Source organism: Pleurodeles waltl, chromosome 5 (assembly GCF_031143425.1).
Source record: "Pleurodeles waltl isolate 20211129_DDA chromosome 5, aPleWal1.hap1.20221129, whole genome shotgun sequence".
NCBI lineage: Eukaryota > Metazoa > Chordata > Amphibia > Caudata > Salamandridae > Pleurodeles > Pleurodeles waltl.
Window position 1 is genome coordinate 1,490,451,402 of NC_090444.1, and position 26,138 is coordinate 1,490,477,539.

The 26,138-nt window shown below is 49.5% G+C and overlaps 1 protein-coding gene across 1 annotated transcript in view; it reads left to right on the forward strand.

The window, feature by feature from the left end:
- Positions 1 to 26,138, forward strand: part of BMP5 (bone morphogenetic protein 5) — an 808,157-nt gene that overhangs the window by 759,885 nt on the left and 22,134 nt on the right. Inside the window, exon 6 of the mRNA XM_069235783.1 lies at positions 24,866 to 24,976. Coding sequence (XP_069091884.1) covers positions 24,866 to 24,976 — 111 coding nt within the window. The remainder of the gene's footprint in view (positions 1 to 24,865; positions 24,977 to 26,138) is intronic.

Below are 26,138 nucleotides of genomic sequence, written 5' to 3' on the forward strand. Positions count from 1 at the left end.
GCTTGTCATTGTTGGCAAATTCTTTGCGATCACAGTTATACAAATTTGGATTTACTTTCATTTCTCAAGATCTACTGAACAGATTTACACCAAATAAGCATAATCTACATACCAAAAGTTAACTGTCTGCATATTTGGTGTAATTCCGTCCAGTGGTTCGAGATGTAGCCATGTCTACAGGTCCTATAGGAATCAACATGGGGAAAACAACTTTTCAACATTCACTTTTTCTCGACCCCCGCTTGACAGTTCATCCCGAAAACTTTCTGTGCACAACAAAAATCACCATTTTTTGGAGGGAACATTTTGGGGATACATATATATACCACAACAATCCCCAAAACTTGAGGACACATTCTCTTGGTGTTTCAAATAGTTTATTTGCCAACATCCAGCCCCTGCAACATTTTTAAGCTTAAACAGCCTTGCTCACGCATGGGGTGGCTGTGACAAACCTGTCACCATATACTCTCCATCTGCAACAAAAAACAAAGGTCTCTACCAAATCGGTCATTGGTTAGAATTACAGCGATCCACCATCTTAGAGTGGAGATACTACAATAGAAGAGACTATGTTGTAACAAATACCTGCAACATAATTTTGAGATCTATACATTTTCTGCATTTGATAATGTACAGTACAATTCCAGATTTTCCCTATCTCGTCCATGCATAAGCTAACAATGCATCTGATATAAACCTGTTGCATTTAAATTTCCACTTCTGCACCTGACATAGGTGGTCATTACAACCCTGGCGGACGGTGTTAAAGCTGCGGAAATACCGCAAACAGGCCGGCGGACAAAAAAAGGGAATTACGACCCTGGCGGAAACCGCCACTAAGACAGCCACTTTAACACATCGTCCGCCATGGCGGTACAGACAAACAGCGCGGCGGTCACCGCCAACAGACAGGCGGAGGACAATGTACCGCCCACACTATCACAACATACCAATCCGCCACCTTTTCTGGGGCGGATTCACCGTGGATAAAAACACGGCGGAAACAGCTTGTGCTATGGGAAAACGCTCACCTCAACACATCCCACAAGGAACGAGAACACCATGGAGCCGGAACTACAAATACTCCCTGCTCTTGCATTCCTGCTCATCTACGACCAACAGCGACGAAGGCGCAGAACATACCGGTGAGTACAGCACCTACGACACGGGGAGGCAAAAGTTACGGGGACACCCACCAAACACCCCCACCCTCACATATTACAACATACACACCAATGCATTCACAAAAATCACAAGAACAACCCACAATCCCCCCGGAAGAATGCAAAGACAATGCAAAATTCGGTCAAACATTATAATGTGCCAATATACATGTCATACAAAAATATACAGATATATATATCACGAAATCTGTCAAAAATAAATGTACAATACAAGAAGTAGTGCAGAGATGTACACAATGTCCGTGCACCAACAGTCCAAAAATGCATGGGCGAGGCCCACAATAGATACCTCACCAAAATCCGAGAGAACACTGCCGGGGCATCAGATAGAAACAATACAGGCACCTCAGGGGGAAGGGAAGGGGGGGCACCTCAGCCACATGAATGCAAAGCCAGATCCACGACGGGGCTCCATGCCCATTGATGTATCCTGGGTAGTGCAAAGCCACAGTCTCTCAAGTCACTTCAGTGGGTGGGTTGCCCACTGTGCCATCTTGGGTAGTGCAAAGCCACAGTCTCTCAAGTCTCTACAGTGGGTGGGTTGCCCACTGTTACATCCTGGGGAGTGCAAAGCCACAGTCTCTCAAGTCTCTACAGTGGGTGGCTTGCCCACTGTGCCATCCTGGGGAGTGCAAAGCCAAAGTCTCTCAAGTCTCTACAGTGGGTGGGTTTCCCACTGTTACATTCTGGGGAGTGCAAAGCCACAGTCTCTCAAGTCTCTACAGTGGGTGGCTTGCCCACTGTGCCATCCTGGGGAGTGCAAAGCCACAGTCTCTCAAGTCTCTACAGTGGGTGGGTTGCCCACTGTTACATCCTGGGGAGTGCAAAACCACAGTCTCTCAAGTCTCTACAGTGGGTGGCTTGCCCACTGTGCCATCCTCGGGAGTGCAAAGATACATCTTCGCAAGTAGATGCAGTTCTCTACTGGTACTGGGTGGTACTGGTGCCCAGACTGGATGAGTCTCCCCGTGAAAGTACATGTAAAGAAATGGCTCCCTGTTGCAGTTACCCCCCACTTTTTGCCTGATACTGATGCTGACTTGACTGAGAAGTGTGCTGGGACCCTGCTAACCAGGCCCCAGCACCAGTGTTCTTTCACCTAAAATGTACCATTGTTTCCACAATTGGCACAACCCTGGCACCTAGGTAAGTCCCTTGTAACTGGTACCCCTGGTACCAAGGGCCCTGATGCCAGAGAAGGTCTCTAAGGGCTGCAGCATGTCTTATGCCACCCTAGAGACCCCTCACTCAGCACAGACACACTGCTTGCCAGCTTGTGTGTGCTGATGGGGAGAAAATGACTAAGTCGACATGGCACTCCCCTCAGGGTGCCATGCCAACCTCCCACTGCCTGTGGCATAGGTAAGTCACCCCTCTAGTAGGCCTTACAGCCCTAAGGCAGGGTGCACTATACCACAGGTGAGGGCATATGTGCATGAGCACTATGCCCCTACAGTGTCTAAGCAAAACCTTAGACATTGTAAGTGCAGGGTAGCCATAAGAGTATATGGGCTGGGAGTCTGTCAAAAACGAACTCCACAGCTCCATAATGGCTACACTGAATACTGGGAAGTTTAGTATCAAACTTCTCAGAATAATAAACCCACACTGATGCCAGTGTTGGATTTATTAAAAAATGCACACAGAGGGCATCTTAGAGATACCCCCTGTATTTTACCCAATTGTTCAGTGCAGGACTGACTGGTCTGTGCCAGCCTGCTGCTGAGAGACGAGTGTCTGACCTCATGCGGTGAGAGCCTTTGTGCTCTCTGAGGACAGAAACAAAGCCTGCCCTGGGTGGAGGTGCTTCACACCTCCCCCCTGCAGGAACTGTAACACCTAGCAGTGAGCTTCAAAGGCTCAAGCTTCGTGTTACAATGCCCCAGGGCACTCCAGCTAGTGGAGATGCCCACCTCCTGGACCCAGCCCCCACTTTTGGCGGCAAGTCCAGGAGAGATAATGAGAAAAACAAGGAGGAGTCACTGGCCAGTCAGGACAGCCCCGAAGGTGTCCTGAGCTGAGGTGACTCTAACTTTTAGAAATCCTCCATCTTGCAGATGGAGGATTCCCCCAATAGGATTAGGGATGTGACCCCCTCCCCTTGGGAGGAGGCACAAAGAGGGTGTACCCACCCTCAGGGCTAGTAGCCATTGGCTACTAACCCCCCAGACCTAAACACGCCCTTAAATTTAGTATTTAAGGGCTCTCCCTGAACCTAGAAACTAGATTCCTGCAACAACAAGAAGAAGGACTGCCTAGCTGAAAACCCCTGCAGAGGAAGACCAGAAGACAACAACTGCCTTGGCTCCAGAAACTCACCGGCCTGTCTCCTGCCTTCCAAAGAACTCTGCTCCAGCGACGCCTTCCAAAGGGACCAGCGACCTCTGAATCCTCTGAGGACTGCCCTGCTTCGACGACGACAAGAAACTCCCGAGGACAGCGGACCTGCTCCAAAAAGACTGCAACTTTATCCAAAGGAGCAGCTTTAAAGAACCCTGCAATCTCCCCGCAAGAAGCGTGAGACTTGCAACACTGCACCCGGCGACCCCGACTCGGCTGGTGGAGAACCAACACCTCAGGGAGGACCCCCGGACTACTCTACGACTGTGAGTACCAAAACCTGTCCCCCCTGAGCCCCCACAGCGCCGCCTGCAGAGGGAATCCCGAGGCTTCCCCTGACCGCGACTCTCTGAAACCTAAGTCCCGACGCCTGGAAAAGACCCTGCACCCGCAGCCCCCAGGACCTGAAGGACCGGACTTTCACTGCAGAAGTGACCCCCAGGAGTCCCTCTCCCTTGCCCAAGTGGAGGTTTCCCCGAGGAAGCCCCCCCTTGCCTGCCTGCAGCGCTGAAGAGATCCCTTGATCTCTCATTGACTTCCATTGCGAACCCGACGCTTGTTCTAACACTGCACCCGGCCGCCCCCGCGCCGCTGAGGGTGAAATTTCTGTGTGGGCTTGTGTCCCCCCCGGTGCCCTACAAAACCCCCCTGGTCTGCCCTCCGAAGACGTGGGTACTTACCTGCTGGCAGACTGGAACCGGGGCACCCCCTTCTCTCCATTGAAGCCTATGCGTTTTGGGCACCACTTTGAACTCTGCACCTGACCGGCCCTGAGCTGCTGGTGTGGTAACTTTGGGGTTGCTCTGAACCCCCAACGGTGGGCTACCTTGGACCAAGAACTGAACCCTGTAAGTGTCTTACTTACCTGGTAAAACTAACAAAAACTTACCTCCCCCAGGAACTGTGAAAATTGCACTGTGTCCACTTTTAAAATAGCTATTTGTGAATAACTTGAAAAGTATACATGCAATTGAAATGATTCAAAGTTCCTAATGTACTTACCTGCAATACCTTTCAAACAAGATATTGCATGTTAAATTTGAACCTGTGGTTCTTAAAATAAACTAAGAAAAGATATTTTTCTATACAAAACCTATTGGCTGGATTTGTCTCTGAGTGTGTGTACCTCATTTATTGTCTATGTGTATGTACAACAAATGCTTAACACTACTCCTTGGATAAGCCTACTGCTCGACCACACTACCACAAAATAGAGCATTAGTATTATCTCTTTTTACCACTATTTTACCTCTAAGGGGAACCCTTGGACTCTGTGCATGCTATTCCTTACTTTGAAATAGCACATACAGAGCCAACTTCCTACATTGGTGGATCAGCGGTGGGGTACAAGACTTTGCATTTGCTGGACTACTCAGCCAATACCTGATCACACGACAAATTCCAAAATTGTCATTAGAAATTGATTTTTGCAATTTGAAAAGTTTTCTAAATTCTTAAAAGTCCTGCTAGGGCCTTGTGTTAGTCCCTGTTAGCATTTTCTTTTAGAGTTTAAAAGTTTGGTAAAAGTTTGAATTAGATTCTAGAACTAGTTTTAGTTTCTTAAAAAGTATTCCAACTTTTAGAAGCATAATGTCTAATACAGATGTGAATGTGGTGGAACTCGACACCACACCTTACCTCCATCTACAGATGAGAGAGCTAAGGTCACTCTGTAAACTAAAAAAAATAGCAATGGGCTCCAGACCTTCCAAACTACAGCTCCAGGAGCTGTTGGCAGAGTTTGAAAGAGCCAACCCCTCTGAGGATGGCAACACAGAGGATGATGATAGTGACTTGGAGGGTGATTCCCCCCACCAGTCCTATCTAGGGAGAACAGGGCTTCTCAAGCCCTGACTCCACAAATAATAGTCAGAGAGGCTGGTTCCCTCACAGGAGGGACCAACAACTCTGAAATCACTGAGGATAACTCCAGTGAAGAGGACATCCAGTTAGCCAGGATGGCCAAAAGATTGGCTTTGGAAAGACAGATCCTAGCCATAGAAAGGGAAAGACAAGAGATGGGCCTAGGACCCATCAATGGTGGCAGCAACATAAATAGGGTCAGAGATTCTCCTGACATGTTGAAAATCCCCAAAGGGATTGTAACTAAATATGAAGATGGTGATGACATCACCAAATGGTTCACAGCTTTTGAGAGGGCTTGTGAAACCAGAAAAGTGAACAAATCTCACTGGGGTGCTCTCCTTTGGGAAATGTTCACAGGAAAGTGTAGGGATAGACTCCTCACACTCTCTAAAAAAGATGCAGAATCTTATGACCTCATGAAGGGTACCCTGATTGAGGGCTTTGGATTCTCCACTGAGAAGTATAGAATTAGATTCAGGGGGGCTCAAAAATCCTCGAGCCAGACCTGGGTTGATTATGTTGACTACTCAGTGAAAACACTGGATGGTTGGGTAACTGGAAATGAAGTGCATGACTATGTTGGGCTTTATAATTTGTTTATGAAAGAACACATTTTAAGTAACTGCTTCAATGAAAAGTTGCATCAGTATCTGGTAGACCTAGGTCCAATTTCTCCCCAAGAATTGGGAAAGAAGGCAGACCACTGGGTCAAGACTAGGGTAACCAAAACTTCCACTGGGGGTGACCAAAAGAAAGGGGTTACAAAGCCTCCCCAGGAGAAAGTGGGTGACACTAGAAACAAAGAAAAAGAGTCCTCTGTAGGCCCCCAAAAACCAGACCAGGTGGGTGGGCCCCGAGACACAACCCAAAACAAAGGTGGGTACCAGGGTAAGAGCTGGGATGCCACTAAGGCATGGTGCCATAACTGTAAACAGACAGGGCACCACACCAAGGACACTTCTTGTCCCAAAAACAAACCCCCTAGCAAAATCCCAGGGGTGACCAGTGTAGCCATTGGGGATGACTCCTCAGATGAGGAGGTCTTCATAGCCTTCAACTGGAAAAAGGGTCCAACAGGTGAGTTGGAGATTCCAGAGGGAAGTAGACACTTCCACCACCTACTGGTGAATGGAATCCCAGCCACTGCCCTGAGAGACACTTGTGCCAGTCACACTATTGTGCATGACAGGCTGGTGTTCTCAAACCAATACATCCCAGGTGAGATGGCCAGAGTAAGAGTTAGCCCAGACAGGGTCACTAATAGGCCTGTGGCTTTTGTGCCCATAGAAGTGGGTGGAACTTTTAGCTGGAGAAGGGTGGTAGTCAGTACAGACCTCCCCTTGATTGTCTCCTTGGAAATGACTACCCAGAGGTTAGTCAGAGCCTAAGAGAAGAACTGGTCCAGGGCCAGTCCTCTCCCAAGGATTCTGGAGGTGCTACCCCTGCAGTAAATGCAAGTAAGCCCCAGAAGAAAAAGAAAAGAAAACAGAGTAGGAAGGGTGGACAACCTTTAGCCAAGGTTCCAGCAAGCCAGGGAGATTCTGCTCCTGTAGGGGAGAACTCCAAAAATGGCCCTGTTAAAGTCCAACCTGACCCACAAGAAGTCCTGGCTAGTCAGGCAACTGTTAAACCTGAGTGGGTGGCTCCTCAGCTAACAGAAGAAAGAGTGGAAGAAGGGTGTTTACTACAAGATGTGGTAACCCCCCACTCTGATACAGCAGACAGGCACCCTGAACCCAAAGAAGCCTGTAACTTAGCCCCTTCCCTTGTAGGTGAAGAGCTAAAGGTGTGGTTCTGGGCACTGACAGCTGTCAGTGGCCTCTGCTGGGTGTTAGCCTTTATGGCTGCACTATCCTTGGCATGGTGGTCAGACCCCATGCCAAATAGCAAGTTAGGCCCCCTGACCCTGTTGGTCATGGTGGGGTTACTCCAGCTCTGGGTAACCTCTTTGGGTAAGTTAGGGGTGACCCTGGCTAAGATAAGATTAGCAGAGGTGGATACCTCTAACCCCAAAATAGAGAGAATGGGTGAAGACATAAAAAGCACAGACAAGAGGCAGTTCAGACTAGGTCCTATCACTGTGGAAGTGGGTCAGTTCCCCAGAGGGAATGACCTGAACAGGAGGATGTAAGGCAGAGTAGGCCCTGCAACAAACCAGCCTATTTCCTCTACTCTTCCTCGCCTGACAGACTAGGAAGACTCTCCCAGCTTTGGCTGAGTCTCCTGGCCTGTGGGCTGGGGGGGGCTTGTGTAAAGAAATGGCTCCCTGTTGCAGTTACCCCCCACTTTTTGCCTGATACTGATGCTGACTTGACTGAGAAGTGTGCTGGGACCCTGCTAACCAGGCCCCAGCACCAGTGTTCTTTCACCTAAAATGTACCATTGTTTCCACAATTGGCACAACCCTGGCACCTAGGTAAGTCCCTTGTAACTGGTACCCCTGGTACCAAGGGCCCTGATGCCAGGGAAGGTCTCTAAGGGCTGCAGCATGTCTTATGCCACCCTAGGGACCCCTCACTCAGCACAGACACACTGCTTGCCAGCTTGTGTGTGCTGATGGGGAGAAAATGACTAAGTCGACATGGCACTCCCCTCAGGGTGCCATGCCAACCTCCCACTGCCTGTGGCATAGGTAAGTCACCCCTCTAGTAGGCCTTACAGCCCTAAGGCAGGGTGCACTATACCACAGGTGAGGGCATATGTGCATGAGCACTATGCCCCTACAGTGTCTAAGCAAAACCTTAGACATTGTAAGTGCAGGGTAGCCATAAGAGTATATGGGCTGGGAGTCTGTCAAAAACGAACTCCACAGCTCCATAATGGCTACACTGAATACTGGGAAGTTTAGTATCAAACTTCTCAGAATAATAAACCCACACTGATGCCAGTGTTGGATTTATTAAAAAATGCACACAGAGGGCATCTTAGAGATACCCCCTGTATTTTACCCAATTGTTCAGTGCAGGACTGACTGGTCTGTGCCAGCCTGCTGCTGAGAGACGAGTGTCTGACCTCATGCGGTGAGAGCCTTTGTGCTCTCTGAGGACAGAAACAAAGCCTGCCCTGGGTGGAGGTGCTTCACACCTCCCCCCTTCAGGAACTGTAACACCTAGCAGTGAGCTTCAAAGGCTCAAGCTTCGTGTTACAATGCCCCAGGGCACTCCAGCTAGTGGAGATGCCCGCCTCCTGGACCCAGCCCCCACTTTTGGCGGCAAGTCCAGGAGAGATAATGAGAAAAACAAGGAGGAGTCACTGGCCAGTCAGGACAGCCCCTAAGGTGTCCTGAGCTGAGGTGACTCTAACTTTTAGAAATCCTCCATCTTGCAGATGGAGGATTCCCCCAATAGGATTAGGGATGTGACCCCCTCCCCTTGGGAGGAGGCACAAAGAGGGTGTACCCACCCTCAGGGCTAGTAGCCATTGGCTACTAACCCCCCAGACCTAAACACGCCCTTAAATTTAGTATTTAAGGGCTCTCCCTGAACCTAGAAACTAGATTCCTGCAACAACAAGAAGAAGGACTGCCTAGCTGAAAACCCCTGCAGAGGAAGACCAGAAGACAACAACTGCCTTGGCTCCAGAAACTCACCGGCCTGTCTCCTGCCTTCCAAAGAACTCTGCTCCAGCGACGCCTTCCAAAGGGACCAGCGACCTCTGAATCCTCTGAGGACTGCCCTGCTTCGACGACGACAAGAAACTCCCGAGGACAGCGGACCTGCTCCAAAAAGACTGCAACTTTATCCAAAGGAGCAGCTTTAAAGAACCCTGCAATCTCCCCGCAAGAAGCGTGAGACTTGCAACACTGCACCCGGCGACCCCGACTCGGCTGGTGGAGAACCAACACCTCAGGGAGGACCCCCGGACTACTCTACGACTGTGAGTACCAAAACCTGTCCCCCCTGAGCCCCCACAGCGCCGCCTGCAGAGGGAATCCCGAGGCTTCCCCTGACCGCGACTCTCTGAAACCTAAGTCCCGACGCCTGGAAAAGACCCTGCACCCGCAGCCCCCAGGACCTGAAGGACCGGACTTTCACTGCAGAAGTGACCCCCAGGAGTCCCTCTCCCTTGCCCAAGTGGAGGTTTCCCTGAGGAAGCCCCCCCTTGCCTGCCTGCAGCGCTGAAGAGATCCCTTGATCTCTCATTGACTTCCATTGCGAACCCGACGCTTGTTCTAACACTGCACCCGGCCGCCCCCGCGCCGCTGAGGGTGAAATTTCTGTGTGGGCTTGTGTCCCCCCCGGTGCCCTACAAAACCCCCCTGGTCTGCCCTCCGAAGACGCGGGTACTTACCTGCTGGCAGACTGGAACCGGGGCACCCCCTTCTCTCCATTGAAGCCTCTGCGTTTTGGGCACCACTTTGAACTCTGCACCTGACCGGCCCTGAGCTGCTGGTGTGGTAACTTTGGGGTTGCTCTGAACCCCCAACGGTGGGCTACCTTGGACCAAGAACTGAACCCTGTAAGTGTCTTACTTACCTGGTAAAACTAACAAAAACTTACCTCCCCCAGGAACTGTGAAAATTGCACTGTGTCCACTTTTAAAATAGCTATTTGTGAATAACTTGAAAAGTATACATGCAATTGAAATGATTCAAAGTTCCTAATGTACTTACCTGCAATACCTTTCAAACAAGATATTGCATGTTAAATTTGAACCTGTGGTTCTTAAAATAAACTAAGAAAATATATTTTTCTATACTAAACCTATTGGCTGGATTTGTCTCTGAGTGTGTGTACCTCATTTATTGTCTATGTGTATGTACAACAAATGCTTAACACTACTCCTTGGATAAGCCTACTGCTCGACCACACTACCACAAAATAGAGCATTAGTATTATCTCTTTTTACCACTATTTTACCTCTAAGGGGAACCCTTGGACTCTGTGCATGCTATTCCTTACTTTGAAATAGCACATACAGAGCCAACTTCCTACAGTACATGTCCTGTCACAGTCCCAGCTGCACATGGGAGAACGATGCCTGATGTGCCGGACTATTCATACCCACACGGTCTTTGCCCTGTTCAGCGGTGCTTTGCCATGGCGGTCTTTGCCCTGTTCAGCGGTCTTCACCATGGCGGTCTTGACCCTGTGCAGCAGTCTTCACCATGGCGGTCTTGTTCAGCGGTGCTTTGCCATGGCTGGCTATGGACTGTTCAGCGGTGCTTTGCCATGGCAGTCTTGGCCCTGTTCAGCGGTCTTCACCATGGCGGTCTTTGCCCTGTTCAGCGGTGCTTTGCCATGGCAGTTCTGGTACGGATATTGGTGTGTGGCATTACGATCTCCACAATGGACATTGGTGTGTGGCATGACGATCTCCACACTGGACATTGGTGTGTGGCATAACGAACTGCACACTGGACATTGGTGTGTGGCATGACGATCTCCACACTGGACATTGGTGTGTGGCATGACGATCTCCACACTGGACATTGGTGTGTGGCATGACGATCTCCACACTGGACATTGGTGTGTGGCATGACAAACTCCAAACTGGACGTTGGTGTGTGGCTTGACGTTCCATCATTGCCCAGCGGGGCTGTGGGATTCTGGACCCTCCTGGGCTGTGACTCCGGCAGTGGTCTCCTGACCAGTTACGATACTTGAGCCCTCCTGGGCTGTGACTCCGGCGGTGGTCTCTTGACCAGTTACGATACTTGAGCCCTCCTGGGCTGTGACTCCGGCAGTGGTCTCCTGACCAGTTACGATACTTGAGCCCTCCTGGGCTGTGACTCCGGCGGTGGTCTCCTGACCAGTAACAACGGTGCTGGCGGTTGTGTCTGGACCGCCGGAAATGATGGCGCACTTCTCCGCCGTGACACTCACAACAGGTTGGGGAGACTTCCTCGGGACCCTCCCCACCTTCTCTTGAGTTACAGATGACTCACCAATCGCCTTGGATCCCATTTCACTGTTTGTCCCACCAGGAGTCTTGACACGGTCCCGTCGTCCACTCTCCAATTTCGGAGGCTTTACAGGGGGTGGGCTGACAGTGCCTTGGCTCTGGGTCCTACTGCCTGCCCTGGTGGACGGGGCACTCCAAAAACCTAGTACACGCACCACTGGTACTGGAGGCTTTTTGGCTGAGGCGCTACGACGGGACTGATGAATTGGAAGGGGAGGGCAAAAAGGTCAATTTGACATAGGGACAGTTTCTGACAGACACTGGGATGGGTAGTTGGAGGAGGTCTGGGAGTGAAGGAAGAGGAGGTGGTTGTAGGAGGTATCACTTTAGCTGTTTTGGGTGCAGGTGCAGGTACTTGAGGCTGTCGTGAGGTGGATGGATGTTGTGTGAGTGATTGCCGGCGTTTGGGTACTTTGGGAGGGGGCGTCACAGACACTGGGAGAGGACACAGGGGACGTGTAAATGGCAGTGGAGGTGGTGAGTGCAGGTGAGCGGCTTGTGGTGCTGGTTGTCCTGGTGCGAGTCCTAGTGCCTGTAGATGTGGTGCATGCAGGTGTGTGTGTAGACGAGACTGGGAGGGAGGAGGGAGAAGAGGAGGAGGGGGACAGAGTGGAGACAGTGGATGTTGCTGTGTCTGTATGGGTCTGATGCTTGTGTGAGTGCCTGTGGTGTGTGTGGTGCCTATGTTTGCTTGAGCTACTTGTGTGTGTTGACTTGTGTGCATGCTGGTCTGTAGGTGTGCTTGGGATGGGCTGGGGTACAGGGGATTGGGTCTGGATGGAGGAAGTTGGAGGGGGGAGGCTGGACACAGGGACAATGGCTGCCATCAGTGCTGAGGCCTGAGATTGCAGGGTTCGCTGAAGGACAGCCTGACCAGAATGAATGGCTTCTAGGAATGCATTACTGTGTTTCAACTCTCGTTCTACACCCTGGATGGCATTCACAATGGTAGACTGCCCAACAGTGAGTGACCTGAGGAGGTCAATGGCCTCCTCACTGAGGGCAGCAGGGGTGACTGGGGCAGGGCCTGAGGTGCCTGGGGCGAAGGTGATGCCCACCCTCCTGGGTGAGCGGGCATGGGGCGAACGTTGAGGGGCTGCTGGGAGGGCGGTGCTGGTAGGGGAAAGTGGGGCGCACAGATGGTGCCGCCACCACAGGGGAGCTCCCATCGGCGGACGAGTCCGTGTCGCTGTTTGGTGATCCTGTGGCCGTCGTGAAGCTCCCCTCGCCCTCCGTCCCACTGGTGAATTCAGAGTCTGTGGTGTGGCCCTCCATGGCCATGTGGGATGCAGCTCCCTCGTGCTCCGGTGCCACTGTACCTCCGCCTGTTGATGCTGATGTACAGAAGGACAGGGAGAGCAGAAAAAGGGTGGAGACAGAAGAAAGAGAGTTTTAGTGCATGGCATACCGCTACCGTTGGCGGACAAGACAAACGCAGCAGCCCCCTGCATTACGCCGTGCTCCTGCCCTCTGCACATGCAATTACTGGGATATGGCCTACATGGCAATGGTAGAAATCTGCCCACATGGATGGCAAAGGGGCAACTATACGTCAATTTGCCTTTATTTTGAGTTGGGGTAGAGTGCCACATGGCCTACATAACGGAGGGGCCTTGCCTACCTAACTCGCTCTGGCCTAGGGACACCCAGAGCCCACCACCCCCACCCAGACAGCTCCACTGCACGCAAAGTCCATAGGATGAGGTTGTACTCACCCCCTAGTGTCTGCTGTGATGTCCTTAAGCACCCATCCAACTCCGGGTAGGCCACCGCCAGGATCCGGAACATCAGGGGGGTCATGGTGCGACGGGCATCCCTCCCACGTTGGGAGGCCATCCCCAGCTGAGCCTCCGCCGTCTTCTTGCTGCAGCGGCGAATGTCCTCCCATCTCTTCTGGCAGTGGGTGCCCCATCTCTGGTGGGCCCCCAGGGTCTGGACTTCCTTGGCGATGACACGCCAAATGTCCCTCTTCTGGTGGGCGCTGACCTACATGACATGCACAAGGAAAGAGGAACAGTCATTACCCACAGCACCGTCGTTGTAATTGACCCCCCCCAACTCTAGTCCTGTGGCCCATTCATCCCCATGCATGACTGTTCTATGTACTCTGCCCCCTTCCCTCATCCACCCAGCCCTCTCCACCCAGGCCTAGCCCATACAACATGCTCCCTGTGTACTAACCTGTTGGTCTGGAGGACCGTAGAGTAGCGTGTACTGGGGGAGAACCCCATCCACAAGTTTCTCCAACTCCTGTGCAGTGAAGGCAGGGGCCCTTTCCCCAGACGCAGCAGCCATTGTCGCTTCCAGACCGAGGTCACAGCAGCACTAGCAGTGTAGGTCCTCTCCTGTCGAAGGTCAGGTATCTAGTGATTGAAGAGATAGAAAATGGTGGTGACGTCCGCGGCGGTGACGTCCGCGGCGGGGCGCTTCATCACCGCCAGCGCACCTGTTCATTGGCTCCTGGGACCCATAGGGTCCAATGTTAACCAATGCAGCATTGCGCCGTGCTCTACGACCGCCTACCGCGACGGTGTCCAACGCCAGCGCAGTTACCCCACAATTCCATTGTCCCAGTTTAGAGGTCAGGCAGCCGCCATTTCAGGGGCCCACATGGCTTCAATTACTACTGCGTCACACATACCGAGGCCTATACTCAAAACCTTTTCCGGATGGGTTAATTTTCTGGTGTAGTCTTGTGTGTGACAGTGGGTACATACCTGGAGAAATGCTGACAGTTTCTTAGCTGTTGTCCTTCTTAGGCACCGTCAGTTGGGACATATTGGAAGATGGCGGAATCCGCCGGTGTACCGACCGCTGGTGGACCTGTTGACAATGGAAGAGCGACATGTCATTGTGACCTACCGGTTTGACCGTGCCACTATCCAGGAACTATGTACCCAGTTGGAGCCAGACCTGATGTCACCAATCCGCCATCCGACTGGAATCCCCCCTGACGTGCAGGTGCTGTCAGTGCTCCATTTCCTTGCAAGTGGCTCTTTTCAGACAACAGTGGCCATGGCATCACGGATGTCCCAGCCTATGTTTTCCAACGTCTTGTCCAGAGTGTTGTCTGCCCTGCTGAAACACGTAAGGAGATACATTATTTTCCCTGAGGTGGCGGATTTGCCTACAGTGAAAGGTGACTTCTATGCCCTTGGACATATCCCCAACGTCATAGGTGCCATTGATGGGACCCATGTAGCTCTGGTCCCCCCGCAGGAATGAACAGGTGTACAGGAACAGGAAGAGTTATCATTCCATGAATGTCCAGATGGTCTGTTTGACAGACCAGTACATCTCGCAGGTAAATGCAATGTTCCCTGGCTCAGTGCATGACGCCTACATCCTGCGGAATAGCAGCATCCCTGATATGATGGGTCAACTCCAGAGGCACCATGTATGGCTATTGGGGGACTCTGGTTACCCCAACCTGTCCTGGCTACTGACCCCAGTGAGGAATCCCAGGACCAGGGCAGAGGAACGGTACAATGAGGCCCATGGGCGGACTAGGAGGGTGATCGAGCGGACCTTCGGCCTCCTGAAGGCCAGGTTCAGGTGCCTCCATATGACAGGTGGGTCCCTATTCTACTCACCGAAGAAGGTGTGCGACATCATCATCGCCTGCTCCATGCTCCATAACTTGGCATTGCGACGTCAGGTGCCTTTTCCGCAGGAGGATGATCCAGATGACGGTGTTGTTGCAGCGGTTGAGCCTGTGGAGCCTGTGGACAGTGATGAGGATGAAGCTGATGAAGATGAAAACGACAACAGGGAGTCAGTCATACAGCAATAATCAATGAGACACAGGTGAGTACAATTTCATGTTTCACATTATATTACATTTCACACGTCTACCTCTATCCTGTACCTACATTTTACTCCCTATTTGGTAACTGAGTTGTCCCCTTCCATTTCAGTTTCAGTAATGTGGTAACCTACGTGTCAACAGCTTGCACCCTTGAAAGGCTTGTGATGTGTGACATTGGTATGTTGACCTTCCAATGGGTAACCTTTTTTAACACTGTAATTGACAATACAAAGTTCACAATCATTGACTGTCTCCAATATTATTGAGGTTTCAAGAGTGTTTATTGAAGCGCATTAAAATGTAGGGGGGTTGTGAAATGGGTAGAAGTCATGGTGGAAGAATGTCCATGGCAGAGTCCAGTCTATTAGTCTCACAGGTACATTGCACATCGGGCCATTGGAAGTGGAGCTGGGCCAGTTCCAAGCTGGACAGGGTAACAAAGTGGGACAGTGGGGGGACAAACAGGGTGGTCTTATTTCCTGGCGGGGGTCTTGCCATCTTGCTCTGTTCTGTTCCTGGATCTCAGGGCCCGCTTTCGTGGTGGTTGTCCGTCTGCAGGGGGTGGGGTGCTGGTTTGTTGGTCCTGTGGCGGGGCGTCCTGTCCACTAGCGCCGGCGGAGGTGGTGGGCATTTCATCGTCCTGGCTAGTGTCAGGGGCCCCTTGGAGTGCCACGGTGTCCCTCAAGGTCTTTTGAATGTCCGTCAGCACCCCTACGATGGTGGCCAGGGCAGAGCCGATGGTCCTGAGCTCCTCCCAGAACCCCAAATACTGCTCCTCCTGCAGACGCAGGGTCTCCTGCAACTTGTCCAGGACCGTTGCCATCGTCTCCTGGGAGTGGTGGTATGCTCCCATGATGAGGATAGGGCCTCGTTGAGAGTAGGTTCCCTTGGCCTGTCCTCCCTCTGTCGCACAGCAGCCCTCCCAGTTCCCCTGTGTTCCTGTGCCTCCGTCCCCTGGACCGTGTGCCCACCACCACTGCCCCCAGGTCCCTGTTGTTGTTGGGGTGGTGGGTTAGCCTGGGTGCCCTGTAGTGGTGGACACACCGCTGATTGACCTGTCCTGGGTAGGGAGGTATGGGCCCGCTGGGTGGGTGCTGTGCTGGGGTTACCAGAGGGTGGCAGCTCGGTGTTGGGCTGTGGCTGGGCAAGGGGAGCCGACTGTCCTGAGGCCCACGATGGTCTGGGCTGGTCATCAAGATCCAGTAGGGCAGAGCTGCTGTCGTCACTATGTGGGCCTCTTCTGGGGGTGGAGTGGTGTTGTCTGGACCCTCTGGTGTGGTGACGTTCCTTCGGGTTCCTGCGGTGGTATAAGTACATGATTATTGCATGTGTGTGTTTCATGGTGTGCAATGGTTGGGTGTGCGTGAACCCCAGTGCAGGCATTCCTGTGTGGGGGCTTGTGTGGTGATGGTTGGGGGGTGTTGTGGGTATGTGCAGTGGGCATGCTTTAGTGATGGGTGTCCATGCTTAGTTGTGTCATGCAGGTCTTGGGGTTGGGATGGGTGGTTGGTGTTATGGGTAGATTAGTGAGGAGTTAGGGTGATAGGGGAGGGTGTGAGGGTGGGGGTGTGTGATAGCATGCAGGTAGGGTGGGGGATATGATAGTTAAGATTAGACTTACCAGTGTCCGTTCCTCCAACGACTCCTGCGAGGCCCTCAGGATGCAAGATGGACAAGACTTACTCCTCCCATGTTGTTAGTTGTGGGGGCGGAGGTGGGGGTCCGCCACCAGTCCGCTGTACCGCGATGTTGTGCCTGGATACCGTTGAACGCACCTTCCCCAGTAGGTCGTTCCACCTCTTCTTGATGTCCTCCCTATTTCTTGGGTGCTGTCCCACAGCGTTGACCCTGTCGACTATTCTTTGCCATAGCTCCATCTTCCTGGCTATGGATGTGTACTGTACCTGTGAGCCAAATAGATGTGGCTCTACCCTGATGATTTCCTCGACCATGACCCTGAGCTCTTCCTCGAAGAAGCGGGGGTGTCTTTGGCTTGACATGGGGTGGTGTGTGTGATGTGTGGGGTGGTGAATGTGTTGATGAGTGTGGTGAGTGTAGTGGTATGTGGTGTTTTGTGCGTGGATGTTGTGTGGGTGATGGTGTTGTGTGCCTCTGTGTGCTGGTGTTGTCTTTGCTTTGCTGTCTCTCTGGCCTTCGTCTCTAATTTGTGGTCGTAGGGGTTTGTGTGTGATGTGGGTGTATGTTTTATATTGTGTTGGGTGTGTGGGAGTGGTGTGTGTATGTGTATCAGGTGTGTGTATTTGTAATTGTTCAATGTGGCGGTGTTTAGGAGCTGTGTGTGTATTTTGAGCGCGGCGGTGTGTACCGCCAATGGAATACCGCGTTTGAAAGACCGCTGCGTGGATTCGTGGGTCGTAATAGCATGGGCGTGTTTCTGTTGGTGTGGAGGTGGAGGATTTGTTTCCGCATATTTATCGCTGACCTTTTGTGTGGCGGACTTGTGTGGGTGTCTGAATTTCGGCGTAATCCGTGATGTGTGTTATAATAGCTGTGGCGGTCTCCTGCCGCCGCCGCAGTGTATTGGCGGTCTTCTGCACGGCGGTAAGCAGCTTTTACCGCCAATGTTGTAATGACCCCCATAATGTCCCTATTTTGTGGCCAGAATAATTTCAGTTACAGTCCCATCGCAACTATTATTACATTTGCCACACAAAGGTCTTCCCTAAGACATTTAAGTTAAATGTTCTCGAGTGGGTTCTACATGTATTGGGTTACTTTTTTATAAAAACAATAATCTATGTGCTCACATAATAAAATAAGATTAAATTCCACAGTTGTCCCAAATTAAACTTAAATAAGAATATTGTTGCGTGTATATATTGCATTTAGCCTCAGTGGGTCAAACTCTGAGATTCCTGCAAACATCTGTACTTACCACTGTAACCAAATGATGGGAATATATTACTTTTATATTATTTAAACAGTATAAGCCCAAAATGTAAATATAATAAATGAATTTGGATATCACCCAGATGCTCGGTGTGCTCAGAAGACAAGAGTAGCATGTCCCTGTTGGAGCCGTCTCTCAAACCCAGTCCACCAGGTGAGAGTCCCTTCCCTAAAAAATTAAAAACAAACCTTTCAATTATACACATGGCTGAGAAGGTGTGCCTCAATAAATTACCTCTTTTTTGTACATAAAACATTCTAACATAAAGCATATTATTGGAGATACTACCATTGTGAATTAACTATATATATTATAAACTCAATCAAAATGGACACGTAATTCCTCATCGGAATTCAAACCATGCAGAACTTTGGTGTTAAGCAAATCCATCCAATCCATTTTGCTTCCTGTTTTCACAATTTGATTGCCTCCCCAGGGGTGCACTGAAACAGGGACAATACCTATCTATCTAAGTAAATTCCCATCACTGAAATGATGTGTTCCAAAGTGCCTTGCCACTGGATAGTGCTCATCCTGTTTAGCAATTGCTCTAGCATGTTCCAATATTCTCTTGCGCGCTGGGTGTAAAGTACTGCCTATGTGCCTCAAGCCGCATGGACATTCCATTACATATATCACAAAAGGCTTACTGCACGTAATAAGTTTAGTGGTATCTTTGGTCTTATTCTATGGGATCTTAATTTCACTCAAGTTAGATGAATTCTCACAAGCTCTACATTTGCCACAGACATGAAATCCTCGTAATGGTCTACCAAATATGTCATGCCCTCTGATCTCTGTACACATATGTGTCCCAGAGATATCTTGTTTTGTGGTAAATTATTTTGGGTCTTACTCCAATGGTGTCACCTATTACTGGGTCACACAGTAAGAGATCCCAGTTCTTATTCAGGATACCCATATGTTTCCTGATCTGGCATCGTATGTAGTAATGATCCTAGTTTGTCTCTTAGGGCCAAAAAGGATCTCAGTTCTTGATTTGGTATTTACCCTTTGGACCTCTTTGTCCAGGATCCATTTAAGATAACCTCGTTGGGCAAAGCATTCAATCATGATTGTCTTTTCTGTCTCACTGCAATTCCATATGGCCTGTATTAACTCCCCAATACGGGATGCTTTACTTGAGCTGACTGGGATGACTAATTTGGGCATGAAGTAGGCTGTTACCCGCTGTGAATCTGGGGTATAGTTTGGATGTCTTCTTCACCCCTACTACTGCCAATTCCACTTCCAAGAATACTATACTTCCTCCGCTGTAATTTGCAGTTAATTCCAAGTTCAAACTATTCCTTTTAATACACTCCACAAATCCCATTGCCTCTCTTTCACTTCCATGCCAGTTCACAAATAGGTCATCAATAAATCAGAGCCATGACAATACACTTTCCATGTCCTGACTGAATTCAGGTGTGGTGGACAACTGCTCCTCCCACTAGCCCATGTGAAGATTTGCATAGCAGGTACCCACCACCATCCCTTGTGTTTGTCTATAAAGAGTTTGGTCAAACATGAAAATGCTATTATTAAGACAAAATGTCATCGTCTCAAGGAGCATCTGTGTGTGTAGAAACAAGCTCAATGGCCTAGCCATGAGAAAATGTTCACAGGGTTTTACACCACCAAAATGGCTAACACTGGTGTATAGAGCTTTAACATCAAGCATCATCAAAGTAACTTCTGACCCCCAATGTATATCCTCTATCCTACTGAGAAAATCCCTGGTATCAGCAAATCCATGAGGCCCCCCTCCCCTGGCCGATTTTGGCCCCGGGGAACCCATGTCCCAGGGCCTGTCCACTTGTTTATGGGTGCCCTGCACCTACCCAGGACACCCAGTGTGCACTTTTGGGGACTGCTTGGGAGCCTCAATGCCCCCATGGTCTGTGCCGGCTCCCCGCCTACAGTGGGAGCCGGCATTGCTTCTGCACACTGGGAGCACCAAGAAATGCAGCTCCCTGCCTGTGGGAGCAATTCTTTCATTTGTTTTCCTGCTCACTTGACAGCAGACAGGAAAACATGTAAAAGGTCCACTCTCAGTGGGAGCAGTTTTCCACATCTATATATATATATATATATATACATATATATATATATATATATATTTATGTGGAAAACCCTTCATGAAACATTTAGATAAAGGTTCATCAACCTCAGCTCCTGCCTGGAAAGTTTTGGCATGATCCATCATGCTGGACCTGGGAAGCCCCAAAAACAATGTTCTCCATTGTTGTACCTGGCTTTTTGACAGGGTCATCCCCAAACTTTTTGCCTCCTTCCTCCTATTTTTTCTGACCTGTTGTTGTTGGCTTTTGACCTCTGGGCACTTTTACCACTGCTAACCAGTGCTAAAGTGCATATGCTCTCTGAGTAAATTGTGCTATTGATTGGTTTATCCATGACTGGCTATTTAATTTACTTGTAAGTCCCTAGTAGAGTGCACTACATGTGCCTAGGGCATGTAGATTAAATGCTACTAGTGGGCCTTCAGCACTGGTTGTGCCACCCACTTCAGTAGCCCCTTAACCTTGTCTCAGGCCTGCCATTGCAAGGCCTGTGTGTGCAGTTTCACTACCACTTCGACTTGGCATTTAAAAGTACTTGCCAAGCCTAGAACTTCCCTTTTTCTACATATAAGTCATCCCTAATGTGTGCCCTAGGTAACCCCTAGAGCAGGGTGCTGTGTAGGTAAAAGGCAGGACATGTACCTGTGTAGTTATATGTCCTGGTAGTGTAAAACTCCTAAATTCGTTTTTACACTACTGTGAGGCCTGCTCCCTTCATAGGCTAACATTGGGGCTGCCCTCATACACTGTTGAAGTGGCAGCTGCTGATCTGAAAGGAGCAGGAAGGTCATATTTAGTATGGCCAGAATGGTAATATAAAGTCCTGCTGACTGGTGAAGTCGGATTTAATATTACTATTCTAGAAATGCCACTTTTAGAAAGTGAGCATTTCTTTGCACTAAAATATTGTTGTGCCCTTCAATCCACGTCTGGCTAGGTTTAGTTGACAGCTCCTTGTGCATTCACTCAGACACCCCCCAAACACAGGGTACTCAGCCTCACTTGCATACATCTGCATTTTGAATGGGTCTTCCTGGGCTGGGAGGGTGGAGGGCCTGCCCTCACACAAAGGACTGCCACACCCCCTACTCGGACTCTGGCAGACAGGATTGAACTGGAAGGGGGCTTGGTGCATTTCTTAGACACTCTTTGAAGTCACCCCCACTTCAAAGGCACAACTTAGTATAAAACAGGGCCTCTGCCCTACCTCATCAGACACTTGCTGGAGAAGAAACCTGAACCAGGAACTACATCCTGACAAGAAGAACTGCCTGGCTGCTCAAAGGACTCACCTGTCTGCTTTCTACAAAGGACTGCTGCCTTGCTGTTGGCCTGCTGCCTTGCTGAACTCTTGCCTGGCTGTGAAAGTGCTCTCCAAGGGCTTGGATAGAGCTTGCCTCTTGTTCCCTGAAGTCTCAGGACCAAAAAGACTTCTCTTTTTCACTTGGACGCTCCGTGCGCCGAAACTTTTGACGCACAGCTTGTTCCGCGGCAAGAAAAACGCTGCACACCGACGCTGATCGATGCGACGCCTTCGGGACGACCGGAACTTTGACGCACGGCCTCACAAGGACAACGCCACCCGACTTCCAAGGAGAAATCGACGCGACGCCTGCCGTGAGAGTGAAATTTCGACGCACAGCCCCGCGGAACGACACGCAGCCAGAAAACAAGCAGGAGAATCCACACACAGACCCGGGACATCTGGTAATCCCCGCGATCCATAGAAAGAGACTGTCCGCGTGCCGGGAAACGACGCATGACTTCCCCGCGTAGAAAATAACGACGCAAGTCCATGTGTGCTGGGGAGAAATCGACGCACACACCATTTTTCCACGTATCTCTTCTTCTGCGGCCCTTTGCGAAGATTTTCCACCAGAAACCAGGTACTTTGTGCATGAAAGAGACTTTGGCCCTCATTCTGACCCTGGCGGTCCTAAACCGCCAGGGCCGCGGGCAACGGAAGCACCGCCAACAGGATGGCGGTGCTTCATTGTCCATTCTGACCGCAGCGGTAAAGCCGCGGTCAGAAAAGGGGATCCGGCGGTTTCCCGCCAGAATACCCCTGGCAGGGCTGAACCTCCATGACGGCGCTGCAAGCAGCGCCGCCATGGGGATTCCGACACCCTTCCAGCCAGCCTGTTTCTGGCGGTTTTGACCGCCAGGAACAGGATGGCGGGAACAGGTGTCGTGGGGCCCCTGGGGGCCCCTGCACTGCCCATGCCATTGGCAGGGCAGTGCAGGGGCCCCCTGACAGGGCCACAGCATGATTTTCACTGTCTGCATAGCAGACAGTGAAAATCGCGACGGGTGCAACTGCACCCGTCGCACCCCTGCAACACCGCCGGCTCCATTCGGAGCCGGCCTCTGTGTTGCAGGGCCTTTCCCGCTGGGCCTGCGGGCGCTCCTTTGGCGGGCGCCCGCCGGCCCAGCGGGAAAGCCAGAATGGCCTCCGCGGTCTTTTGACCGCGGAGCGGCCAAATGGCGGTGACCGCATGGCGGTGACCGCATGGCGGGTGGCTACCGCCGCCCGCCGCGGTCAGAATGACCGCCTTTGTTTGCTTTTTAAAGACTTAAGACACTTTATATCACTTTTCAGTGATATCTTTACAAATTCATATTGCAACTTTGATCGTTTTGACCTGAAAATACCCAGATAAATATTATATATTTTTCTTAACACTGTGTGGTGTATTTTTGTGGTGTTATATTATGGTGTTGTATGATTTATTGCACAAATGCTTTACACATTGCCTTCTAAGTTAAGCCTGACTGCTCGTGCCAAGCTACCAGAGGGTGGGCACAGGCTGATTTTGGATTGTGTGTGACTTACCCTGACTAGAGTGAGGGTTCTTGCTTGGACAGAGGGCAACCTGACTGCCAACCAAAAACCCCATTTCTAACATCCATGTACTTTCCATAGAGACTTTTAGACAATGCTACAGCCGAAACAACTGAATGGATTTATACCAAATGTATCCGAAAGATAGATCTTTACACAAAAAACTGTGCCTATTGTGATTTGGTGTAAATCTGTTCAGTAGTTTTGAATCATTCAATGTTCAAAGTTCACAGACATATTGACAGTTGGACTTGAATTCAAAATATTAAACTTTCTCTGTGATCTAGGGGACTTTTTGGAGCAAACGCTCTGACTGATACTGCAACATTTTGACTGCAACATGCAAAGAAATGCTACTGCTTCCATTACATGACTATGGGCCTTGATCAATGTGTCCTGATTTTTTTTTTTTTTTTTAAGACATAAAGAGTCAGGGTTGGTATATTCTGCCTGCCTAGCCCCCCACCTCCCCTCCTCAGGCCCAAAATGAAAAAAAAAAATGGGGGGAAGGTCACCAGGATCAAAAGGGTCTGAAAAAATGAATCACAAAAAATGAGGTGGGTGTCTGTGGGTTAGTGTCCCGCATGAGGTTGGACACAGGGCCTGGCCATAGGCCATGCATGGTGAGGGGATGGGAGCCCGTAGGGGTGAGCAGGTATGTTCAGGGCCTGGCCACTGATGGAGAATTGGGAATGGTAATAAGGTCTTTAAAAAACCCTTGCCATTCACTGAAAGAAACAGAGGTTAAAATGAAGTTATAGTTTAGTATGCTAATAATATCTTACTTTATATTACAAAAACTTCAGAAATTTACTGAAAAATACAAAGTGTTAAGTTATGATATAGTAAGATGTAAATGTCAATTGTAATGCATTCACTACAGTGATATGTTTATTACTCCATGGCCAGAGGGTCAAATCCAGGCATGACTACTCAGCCTCACATGAGGTTGCTTATAAGAACAGTTGAGTTCGGTAGCAGTGAGAATGTGCACATAACATGCCCATGCTGCGAAGGCAGTGCCAGGAGTTGCAAAGGGCAAGCTGAGGGTCGCAGCTGCGACCCTTGGCAGATCAGCATACAGTGCTGCATACTGAAAATTAAGACGCAATCAGTAATGTTTTTCATCGCTGGTGTGAAACGAATGCAATTGGGTTTGACGCAGGTTTTTGATGAATATCAGTTCACATTTAGGTCTGGCCACTCATGGAGAATGGAAACATTCACCAGGGAAATAACTATCTAGAAAGCTCTCTTTACCTATTGCTATCTCCGCTTAGGACCTTCCTACTAGCCAACTAGACTTTTTTTTGCAATATTTAATATAGGGTCCTTTGGAAATGCCCACTTTACCCATTAAAAAAAGATCTTAGGGGATAACCTCCCCAAACCCTCCATGGAAGTATCGGTCTTGCTCGATAGGCTTACGCTTACGGTGCAATTCCACGGTTGTATTTGTGCCTAATATTATTTGCGATCCCCAGCCGCCTCTCGGGCTCTCTGCGGAAGTACTCGAGGCTTTTCTCTCTGCTCTCCCAAACTGTTCTCCTGCTTTCATTTGAGTGTGAAAAGAACAAGTTGTAAATAGTTCGTCCTAAAGAAAAATCCCTCGACTAAAAGCAACCATGCAATCCACGTACATTGGATATTATTGCTTGTAAATTTCAACAATCGAGTAGTGTGCCACTCACCCTCCTGTACATATCTTCTGAAAATACCCACAGACAAGGCAGGTTGAAATACATTTTATTTAGCTTATATTTTCTTTAGAAAGGTTTCGTTTATAGCAGCATACCTGCTGTGAAGCTCATCTTTGCCTTCCTCTGACACTTGGTAGGTCTGAATAAAAAGAAAAAAAAACATCGATATAACTCCCCGTCAGCATGTTCTGCGTGTTTTTAAAACTTGTGTATTCACTTTCAGGACTGGATTATTGCTCCCGAAGGATACGCTGCGTTTTATTGTGATGGTGAATGTTCATTTCCTCTCAATGCTCACATGAACGCTACAAACCATGCCATAGTTCAGACTCTGGTAAGTGGCCCACCGTGTTCCTTTTTATAATATTTTTATTTCAGCTTGAAACAATAATCCTTCAGGCAAGCATTTTGTTGCTGTTGGAGGGAGGTGATGTTCATGCTTTGAAGTATGACAGCAGCTTGAGAAATCATTTTGTCTAGCATGGTGTTTAGCTGAATGTCGGAACTCATACAGTAGTTAACATTTGTCGAATTCACAATTTGACAAGTTTGTGTTATGCTTCTTCGAGATTTAATTCCAGCTAGGCTCTGAGAAAAGAACGCCAAATCCGTTGAAGCTCCCATTTCCGATCCCTCAAAGCTGAATGATTCTACAGATGTGTGGAAAACACAGCAAGTAGCCTTGGTGATGGCTCATTACTGTGGGACCCTCAGGTGACCGGAATTTCTCCTTTCCTTTCATGTACATTTATTTAATTAATATATCCTCCTACCTTGCGTACGTGTAGAACTTAACATTGTTATCTACATATTAGGGCGTAAGGGAGAATGATAATATGCAGGGCTTGACCTAGTTTTGTGAGCATTTGTAATGTGATGTTTTAAATGTGAACATTTGTTAGATTGGGAGATGTACTGTCATGGATAACCTTATGGACAAGGCAGATGTGTAACAAAAGCCCCTGCAGCTCCCGTGGTACGGGTGGGGGCGGGGGTGGCAGACCTTCAGAGGGACCCCTCCAGCACTTTACAAGGGTGGCTGTCACCTGGCTGAGTGCCCCTGACTGAGCCCGGCAGCTTTTGCCCCCCCCTCCAATTATTTTGAATGGGGGCCCCCTCAGGTTTCTTTATGCCACTGGGACAAGGTAACATGTTTTACGTTGGATTCGTGCTGTAATAGGTAGCTAGTGTAGGTCATAGACAATCTAGTCCTAGGAAAACTATTGATGTCTATTTGGTTATAACTGGGGGGCATGAAGTGGAGAATCTTCATCAGGACTATGAAGGTAAAACTGTGCTGTCTTCAGCACTGTGTTAATATGGGGACTGTTGAACTGAACGTTTTCTGCCAGGTCATCACCAGACTATTTGCCTTTACTCTCCTACTTTCTGAACCAATTTTTATTGGTTTATAGGACTATACACACTTTACCACTGCTAACCAATGCTAAAGTGTGTGTGCTATTTCCTTAAAACATGATAGAACTGGGTAACAT